At 38.4% G+C, this 10,289-nt stretch overlaps 1 protein-coding gene, 1 long non-coding RNA gene and 2 other non-coding genes across 4 annotated transcripts in view; 3 read left to right on the top strand and 1 right to left on the bottom strand.

Moving 5' to 3' along the window:
* The window catches only part of LOC122772350 (protein TANC1-like), a 63,211-nt gene extending 57,164 nt beyond the window's left edge, over nt 1-6,047 (bottom strand). Inside the window, exons 1-3 of the mRNA XM_044030336.1 lie at nt 5,975-6,047; nt 5,662-5,768; nt 1,462-1,665 (exon numbers count right to left, since the gene is read on the bottom strand). Of these exons, the coding sequence (XP_043886271.1) occupies nt 1,462-1,665; nt 5,662-5,737 (280 nt within the window). The 5' untranslated portion in view covers nt 5,738-5,768; nt 5,975-6,047. The remainder of the gene's footprint in view (nt 1-1,461; nt 1,666-5,661; nt 5,769-5,974) is intronic.
* Nucleotides 6,048-8,031: 1,984 nt separating this feature from the next.
* On the top strand, nt 8,032-10,129 carry LOC122772369. Its single transcript, XR_006360771.1, has 4 exons — nt 8,032-8,170; nt 9,128-9,271; nt 9,545-9,621; nt 9,987-10,129. It is a non-coding gene; the product is annotated as an uncharacterized LOC122772369 (long non-coding RNA).
* LOC122772905 lies at nt 9,325-9,461 on the top strand. The gene has a single exon (XR_006360831.1). It is a non-coding gene; the product is annotated as a small nucleolar RNA SNORA31 (small nucleolar RNA).
* On the top strand, nt 9,652-9,784 carry LOC122772914. The gene has a single exon (XR_006360840.1). It is a non-coding gene; the product is annotated as a small nucleolar RNA SNORA31 (small nucleolar RNA).
* Nucleotides 10,130-10,289: the final 160 nt, after the last annotated feature.

The following is a 10,289-nucleotide window of genomic DNA, read 5'->3' on the forward strand; positions in this document are numbered from 1 at the left end:
GGGAAATTCTTAACCCTTAGCAGCGAGGGACCAATCCTGTATGGGGCCCTAAGATGAATTTGATATAGGGGGGCCCCCCTCCCACCACCTCGAAGTAGCCAGTGCTTGAGCAGACCGTGTCTACATCTACTGACAGCACGTGCGACGCACACTTTCACAACTGATCACAACTTAGAACACAGAGCTTTTTTCCATTACTATGGAGTAATAAGTAAGTACAGTATATACAGAGGCCATAAGAATGAGTGCTCTATAGAGTGTCTTATATCCTACTTTCAGCACAACCTACTCTAGACAATCTGATAAAAAATATATATATATACATATATATATATACATATATATATATATATATATATATATATATATATATATATATATATATATATATATATATATATATATATATATATATATATATTCACCAACTATATAAACACACCTGCGCAAAAAGTTTAAAATCAGATTGAATTTTGGGAATATGGCACAGTTCAAAGTTCACTTGGACTCGTTTTTATGAACAAAAATGAAAGAAAAAACTTCCTTCTGCACAATTACCGCCACTTTATATCACGACTAAAACATTTATATAAAATGAATCATAACTTAACACATAAGAAGATGAAGAAGTGACCTTTCTAAATATCATGCCTTCTTTATTTCTTTTCATATTGACTGGATATTTTCCATGCTAATATAAAAATATGGTGCTGCCATGGACAGGTCTCTCTTGTAAAAGAGATAGGAATCTCATTGACATCTGGGTAAAAGTATTTGACTCTGGTCTTCTTTCCTGGGATCACGAGAGCCACTTTCGTCTATTTTCCAGACTAAGTGAAACTACATGTCTTAACATAATGATAGTCTGTTGTTCCTCTTTCATTAGTTGAGTGGTTTTCGCCATAATATGGATTATGTTGTCCAAAAGAACTGTGTACCAAACCTCTGTATAACACAACTGATCAAACACATTCATTCCATAGATAAACTCTTGAAAAGGCACATCTGTCAAATGAAAACCATTCCAGGTGACTGCCTATGTGTTATTTCATATAGATATGATATCTTTGGTATTAATCTATGTTGTAGAGAGTAATAAAACCACAGACAAACCATTGAATCAGAAGGCGTGTCCTATATGGATTTTTTTATAGCTCAAAACTGAATGAAACCTAATTGCAGTGTCTTGCCTTGAGTTATCACATTCAATCATTTACTCTGACAATCTGTCACATGTTCTCAGGCCCTGAGGACTCGTGTGTTCGCTGTCACATGTACGAAGCAGCTGAGCGCTTAGATGCTCTCTGCTAATCAAGGCAAAACACATGAAAGCAGCTATTTTTTGCATTCTATTCCCTTGCGCATGTCTTCTCATCACTCTCTGTTCTTCACGATGAAGCCAGGCTTTGTTTTTTTTTTTGTTTTTTTTAAGAAATCAACACAATCAGAATTTCAACCCACCTGGGAACTTGATGCACGAGTGGGAGGGAGCTACGTCAGCCTGGCGAGGAAGAAGAGGGGAGGATGGCAGGGAGATGGACACGCCCCTGGTCAGTCTCCTCACTTTAACGGGGCTCTCAGTGTAGCGGCCGTCAGGCTCCTGCAGGTGAGTGGCGTGTCTGCCACGGCCCCTCTGCAAGGTGCTGTGAGTGTACACCTCACCACCTGGACGTGTGTGGAGAGACGCCGGAGAACGGCAGGTGTTAGTATTCATGTACATCTGGACGCTGCAATGGCCAGCTTACATTGCTGAACACCATTCACACTGAAACCATCTTCACTGCACTCAACCCCCAATTACTCCTTCGCCACAACAAGGAGCAGAGTGGCGCAGCGGAAGTGTGCTGGGCCCATAACCCAGAGGTCGATGGATCAAAACCATCCTCTGCTAAGGGAATCCTATGTCTTGTTTTAGGGGGGACGAAAGGTAATTGGTTTGTAATCAGACGGGGTGCCCGCTGAGCAAGGTACCCAATTCCACATTCCACATGTGTAAAAAGAATAAGACAATTGGTCATTCGCATCCAGGTTTGGGCCTTTCAGTATCCGATTTCTACCCAGAAACATGATCCATTGTAAACATGCTCCCAAATGTACGTAGAGAACACCTCGGGGAAAAGAGGACAGGTATTGGGCTTGTAATTGTAGGATTGCTGGTTCAAATCCTGTGATGGCTCTAGGGCTGAGGTCAAATTCACTATCACTCATTGGTGTGTGTGCAAATCAACTTATTCTAATGACTTATGTACTGTGCTGTAAAGTAAACATTATCACACTAGTTGTCATTCAAGATGATGATGATGATTATTATTATTATTAGTAGTAGTAATATTAAAAGACAAGTTCATTCCAGGTAGTGGTGTTAGATGTGGGTAATGTGGTTGGCCTTTGACCTTTGAGAAAACATCATATAGTCTGATGAACGAAGTAGAAAGGTACAACAATAAATGTAATATGTGGAGTAATAACCTCCCTGTGATGGTGCTGCAGTGGACTTTGGGTGGTTTTACCAGACACTCTGTATATCAATGTCCTTAATTATTGCTGTTATAAACCACTAATAACAGTTCATTATTAATAATGAGACTTCTCTCTGGGATCCGTCTGAAATCACTCTGACTGGGTCTAAATATTTTAGGCAGAAGCAGAGTGGCGCAGCGGAAGCGTGCTGGGCCCATAACCCAGAGGTCGATGGATCGAAACCATCCTCTGCTAAGCCATGTAGTTTTGTAGGGGCAGCCCACAGCACAGAGTAAAGGGCGTGCAACCAGACTGGGGTGCCCCTGAGCAAGGTATCCAAACCCCCATTCCTCCCTGGGTGAAGATAAGTGCTGTTCACTACTGACTCATTCTAGTTAGCGAGGCTTCTGTTGTCACATCAGCCCAGTCCTGGCTGCTCTTCACTGTTTGTTTTAGAATTGATTTTAAGATTTTACTGATTAAAGCTTGTGTGTCCGGCTCCGAGCTACATTTCAGAGATGTTGATCCCATACGAGCCACCGCACAACCGGGTAAGGGAGCAGGGTCTCCTCCTGGCTGCTCCAAAGTCGAGGTTCTAATCCAGAGGAGACCAAGCCTTAGCCATTAGGATCCCTTGACTTTGGAATGACCTGCCTGAGGAGTCTGAGGTCTTTGGAACCTCTTAAAACCTATTTTTATTGACTGGCATTCTCGTGACTTTATTCATTAAGTTTTTATGCCCTTATAATGACCCTTTATATTGATAGTTATTATTATTTTACACTTGTCAACCTTCATCTTCAATTGATTTAATCATTTTTATTATCATTATTATTATAGTACTTATTATCCCTTGTATTAATATGGCCTGTGAAAGCACTTTGTAAACTCTGTTTTTAAAAGCTATATAGATAAAGTTATTATTATAATAAATATATATATATATATATATATATATATATATATATATATATATATATATATATATATATATATATATATATACATATATATATATATTATTACAACTAACCACTTATTAATATTCATCAGGTTAAAGACGTTGTTAATTTATATATTGTTCAAGGGTCTACTGTAAATTTCTGTCTTTAATTTAAATTTATTAAAGGTTAACGTGAAATAGCACTAAATCATTATTACATATATCTGGTATCAGTCTGAAATGACTCGAGGTGAACTTCTGTCAGACAGAAGCAGAGTGGCGCAGCGGAAGCGTGCTGGGCCCATAACCCAGAGGTCGATGGATCGAAACCATCCTCTGCTAAGGGAAGAAAACATAATTTTATAGTGCCAGGGGCCACAGAACAGAGGAAAGGGCTTGTAACCAAACTGGGGTGCCCTGAGCAAGGTATCCAATCCCTTATTGCTCCACGGGGGAAGATAAGTGTTCCCCACTGCTGCTGTAATAAGGTAATTATTACTTATATTTTACTCTTATTTTAACACGTTCCACAAAAACTCTGTATGCTTAAAGGATCATCTTAGTCATCAATTCAGTCTTGTCATTTAAATGCACTTTGTAATTGACAAATCACACTTTTATCTCTGGTGATTATGACCATGTTGATTTTTAAGTGATTTCAATAGCTTTTATTTTGATTGACGTCATTTTAATGTTTAATGTTTTATTCTGTGATTTTCTTAACGTATATATTTGCCCATGTACAGCACTTTGAGTTGCCCTGTGTATGAAAAGTGCTATACAAATAAATTTGCCTGGCCTTTATCATGCGATACATGACCCACTTAAGAATAAGGGTCGCGAGGAGCATTAATAAACAATTGTTAATAAAGGCTTAATTACAGTTAAGTAATGCTTACTGGATACTCCCATGAACGGTAAACATTTGAAAATGTATGAATTCATAATTAACCCAAATAACATAATTAAATGTTGAGTAAAAACATGAATTAATGTGCCCTTGTTGGAAAGTGTTACCTCACTTCACACGTTCATCGTAAATGATTGTGAAAAATTGTGATCAGTACCGAAAAAAATATACAAAAAAAGCATTGAAACATACAGCCACATAAAGATGGCAGGGCAGATTGAAGATATGACAGAGATGTGGATGTAAAAATATGTCTGACATATGGCTGTGACACAGAGAGCGTGTCCTGTCTTGGAGGCATGTTGCTGAACGAGATAATGGAAAAGTTGGCAGAAGCCAGAACATCTAATTAGGGGAATTGGATCACTTTCAAAAATGAGGGTACACTTGTAATGATACTTCAGTTTAAAATTTCAGTATGTTCCTGCTGGCCCGTATTATTACACACATGACGCCTGATCCAGTGTCTCCAAATAAGCATGATAACACGAGAGCAACCAACAGCCAAAAAGTACAGTATACTGCAGTCATTTTCTCTGTGGCATAATACAGTTTTTCTCTTTTTGCTCTTTAGGAAACGAGGTCTGACAGGTGCAGTGGCTAATATTACAAATTCACTTAATGTACTGTTGCATAATTTAAAAAAGCATCCGAGGATCATTGCCTGAAAGCCTTTAATGCTCAGATTTAGAAAAAGTGATATTGCTCTGTAAATGATCAGAGCCGTTCCTATGCACTGCAAACACACTATGTCATTTTAATGAGACTGACACAGTTCTCCATCTTCCTCTAGGTTCTTACCATTATGAAATATTAATGAGCAACATGGTTGCTCTAATACTGAGCTCCACTTCTGTTCATCTATCTCCACTGCGCACTGTGAGATGTTCTCTGTACTGTTGTGGAGCTCATCCTGTGCCAGATGCAAACTTCATTGCAGGTGGAAACTGCCATGAATGAGTGACACCACAGATGAAACCACACTTATATAAAAAAACAGTTCAGTTATTGAACCTTTTTTGAATTTTATTAGTAGGTCAGGATGTTTGCTGTAGCCACCTCTGCCTGACACACTTTAAATACAAGCAGCGGGACACAGAAAGAAGGACAGAACACACTGATGAATTAGGCTAATTGGAGTGGCTCTACTTTTATCACCCAGGAGAAGAGAACCTGAATATTTCCATGAAATAATGCAAGACGCAGCGTGCACAATATAAAAGAGAAACCTCAATGTGCAACATTTGCACGACACATATACTGTACGCCGATTGAAATCAGTGATCAAATGCAAGTCAGGCAAGGAAAGTACATAAAGCACAAATATTTTGAGCAGATTTAATCGTACCTGGATGTTTCTTGCTCTTTTTTTCTCCATGTTTCCCTCCTCCCTCTCTCTTGTTCCCAAACACAGCTCGGAACATCACTGCTGCCGTCGCTACTGTCTGTGGAAGACTGAGCAAAGAAATGTTAATCAACACACATGATGATTTCAGGCAACATTAACTCAACTATTAGTTTTCAAATCATCCGTCTGAGAAACTCTCTTTTTCTGCCTAATTGGTGTTTTCTGAGACCCAATTTGCATAATCGCCAGTGCACTCGAGGGTGTTGACACGTGAAAAATGATGACATGTTAATTAATATTAAGCTGAGATTACCTGTCCTCATGTCGTCTTACATGAGTGCATGTCTTCACATAAATCCACAGCAATGAAATGCGGTGCCTCCTCAGTCGAGTCACAGAGTGAGTGAGTGAGTGAGTGAGTGAAGGATGATGACACGGTTATGTGCTTCATGCACACGCGTGTCTGTCTTTTAGTCTGTTTTTTAATTGGATGTAGGTCTCTCCGGTATTAGCCATAATAATACATATATATATTATATATTTTTAAAGCCTTATACAATTAAACGATTTAAAACCTTATCTTACTTAGCATGCAAGGACTCTAGCGTTGGCAACAATAATGGAAATGTTATAAAACTATATTTAGATATCCGTTATTCCCATGGGCTGCCATTATTGGTGCAAACACCACAGTCCCTGCAGCAGTGAAAAAGCAACTACTTTTTTCAAGGTAACACTAGTGCTGGGTGATATGGGAACATTTTATGACAATATTCTTTTCTATATCATGTGATCGCTATATACCATGATATTAATCAAATGTGGTCTTGTAAGGGCTTAAAAACGTTATTAAGTGACTTTTTTTAAATGTACTTTGATGAGTCCATGTATTTTTTTCAATCAATATATAATAGTGAATTTATAATATGCAGTGTATTTCGCTAATTTACACATTAAAATACATACGATGATTACCAAAGCAACAGCCTTTAAAACCAGGAAAAATCATCACCAAATCACAATATGACAAATACCCAAGATCATATCTTGTCTCATGTTGGTTTAATATCAATATATTGCCCAGCCGCAAGTATTTCAACTAGAAAAAGGGAATGACTTGGCAATAATACATCAAATATATCCACCATGCAATAAAACCAGTCAAAAGTGAGCTGCAATCGCTTTTTGGCAGGAGAACAACTGCAGTTTGCTACTTGTATTGATGCTTTATAGGTATTTTTGACAAGATAAAGGGGAATGGGTGGACTATCATCTGTCAAGTATAACCACCATGCTTTAAATCCATTCAAAACTACATTTAGTTGCACTGGCTTTTCAATAAGGTAAAGGGGACTAAATGACCAATAATATAATATAATATAATATAATATTATATAATTTTATATTATATAATATAATATAAAAAAACAATTGTTTAGACACAAGGTATAGGAGCATCAATTGATGAAATTGCTGCTTCCCAGTGAAAAAATTCAAAGGAAACACTGCATTTTAGTAGTTGTATCGACTCTTACATATATCTTAACAGAACTAAATTGGCTATAATACGTCTAATATAACCCCCATGACTGAAATCAAGTCAGTATGGGAGCAAAAGAAGGTATGAGCTGCGATTGCTGTGAAAACCTATATTTTATTGGTTGTATTTGTCATGTACAGGTTTTTCAAGGGGTTTAAATTGACTGGAATGGTTACAGTTTTGGGGCATAGAAAATTCTGACTCATTGACATGTTAATTCCTGGCACAATATCTATCTCAGCAACGTTAATTTTTTTAATAAGTAATATGGAAACCACGTTGTAAGTGGTTTTCGGTACAAGAAACACATTCTATCACGTTAACGTTAGCTTACAATGAGTAGCATCCCGCATGGGCTGCTTCAGTCCAGCGATGTACGTCGACCGCGCCGCCACATTGGTCCGGGCAAGACGACCCCGAAGTCCGTAGTTTTACAAATATAGCACAACGGAAAGTGAAAACCTATGTTTTATTGGTTATATTTGTCATGTACAGGTTTTTCAAGTGGGTTAAATTGACTCGAATGGTTACAGTTTTGGGGCATAGAAAATGATGACTCATTCACATGTTAATTCCTGGCACAATATTTATGTATGTATCCACTTTTTGCTATTTATTTGTTTGTTTTTTTGTTTTATACTTACCTGTCAAGAGCTGTAGAGTATTTATCGATCTCCATCACACCGTCAGCTGAGATTGGCACCCTCTGGTGGAGGATAAAGCGGTAGATGATGGCATCTATTATATCTCTCACTAGGGGGCGACAGTGACTACTACAGTTTCCCTTTTGTCCTCAGGGGGCGAACGCGAGCCAAAACACGTAACCTATTTATTCTGGTCGCTCGCGTCCCACCGGTCTCTTTCGCCGACTGTACCGCACCAGAGGAGAGAAGAAACCGTCTACTGCTGCTGTGATTACCATGTTAGACGATGTTCGAGGTTCAATTATCTCGAGCGACATGTTCCCTTGTAAGTATATCACGCCTTAATTGTCGATGAAAACAAAGGTACCGTTAACGAAGCCGTTTTTGAGTTCGTTCTTTAAGCGTCAGTCTGTGGACACGTGTCGATTGGTGAGGGCCATTTTGTTTAACGAACTCGGACATGCCATCTCAGCAACGTTCATTTTTGAGTTAGTAATATGGAAAGCACTTTGTAAGTGGTACAAGAGACCCATTCTATCATGTTAACGTTAGCTTACAATGAGTAGCATGCCGCATGGGCTGCTTCAGTCCAGCGATGTACGTCGACCTCGCCGCCACATTGGTCCGGGCAAGACGACGCCGTAGTCCGTAGTGCTACACATATACAGATTTTCAGTGTGGTAGTGTATGATCAAAAGTTAATTATACGTAATGTAAGAACACAACTAGCATAGTATAATATAAAATACAACTTAATACAGTAATGGCTTGTTGCACAGCAGCCATTTCGAAATGTTTTAACAGGGATAAACACATTTGTGACTGGTCACATTTATCTATGGCTCTGTTCAGTTTATATGAGTCAGTACAGTGTGATGTGAACTAGCATGCACCCTGAAGCAAAATGGAACTCGGCCACCGTCATTTTGATTATGTACACCTGTGATTTGTACACATAGATATAAAATGTAATACTGTTAAATAATCATTAACATATGGAAACTCCTTGATTTGATCAAATGTGTTTTGCTGATCTGTATTTATTTCTTAGTAATGTCCAGTTATTTGTAATTCGAGTTTTGTAAGAGTCTAGCTGTCACTGCTGAAATCTAGACTCTTAATTCCACCTAAATACAGCTTGTCAAACACAGTGACCAGTAACCGGAGAGTTGTTTGCAGTACATCTTGATGATGGTGACTGCTATTAGATCTTCATTTTAAGGTATTCTCTGAATATGGATGTACAGAAAGTAATTGTGACACCTGCACTTTGTTTTTCTAGCAGATCACAATCCAGCCTTTGGGCACATGAAGCAACCTGGAGGAGGTGGATGATTATGATGATGGTGTCTGAATTTAGGAAGAATGTCTTTCAACACCAGAGAGGAAGGGGGATCTACCATCTTCATCACTTCTGTTTGATAAAGTATGTAAAGATGATGTGTGGTTATGTTTTATCTTTTATATTATGAGTACAAGATGCATCTTTGACAGCCTGGGCACTCTGGTGTGAGTGTATTCTGGGTTTTATTATTTCAGATGCAATAACAAATGTCCCCGCGCTTTCTGCTCGTCTTTGTTCAATGGCGTCTCGGATTGAATAGGGGAGGATAAATCAATAAAACAGTCAAATAACCTTGTAGCTAAATGGACACTAACATGTGAAGAGTCTTAATGTAATGTTTTCTCTGCTTTGCAGACAACACTGAGGTCAAACGGTTGCTGCATGTGGAACGTGCACCGTTAACAGTCTTGGAAGTAGAAAGAAATACACAGGTGAGTAGAAATAATGTTGTGCTCGGGCTTTTGCATCCACTGATAGACCTGAGGCAAACTTCACTTGCCTCTGTGTTTGCATAGAGATGCTACACTGAAACTTCCTCGCGCTTTCTGACTGCTACGTTGTATAGCAGCACAGATTGAATTGAGGAATACACGTCGTCTTGTCACACTCGCTCTTCAACATTTTTTGTGGATTATATTATTTTAACCGTATCCTCAAGCTTTCAAGAATGTATGTACAGTCGGTACATAAAATAGTTTTTTGTCTTTTGATTGTTGCATCTTGCCATGTAATTAAGTGGAGCTCTACTAAATGATGTGTGCTTTGTTGCATCTTAATGGTTTTCATTTTCTTTTAGGAAATGAAAAATATTCAGCACCTGATGGAGCCTGGACGAGTGGGACAAAGTTGATCACTGGCACTTTTACATGTGACTTTCTGTTTTGGTGCTGTCAAACTGATACAATTGTTTGTAAATGAATAAAATATAATCTTTCTGGATCTCTGAAGCATTTTTTTTGTTTAAATTGGTTGAATTATCTTAAACCCTGCATGGTAGTGTGAAGAGTAATTTTAGACTTGTACAGAGTTCCAAATATGGCAGTTGCATCTGATCTGCAGCTGGGTTATGCTTTAATTGCCAAAATGATCCTGAGCCATG

Source organism: Solea senegalensis, linkage group LG7, assembly GCF_019176455.1.
Source record: "Solea senegalensis isolate Sse05_10M linkage group LG7, IFAPA_SoseM_1, whole genome shotgun sequence".
NCBI classification, from domain to species: domain Eukaryota; kingdom Metazoa; phylum Chordata; class Actinopteri; order Pleuronectiformes; family Soleidae; genus Solea; species Solea senegalensis.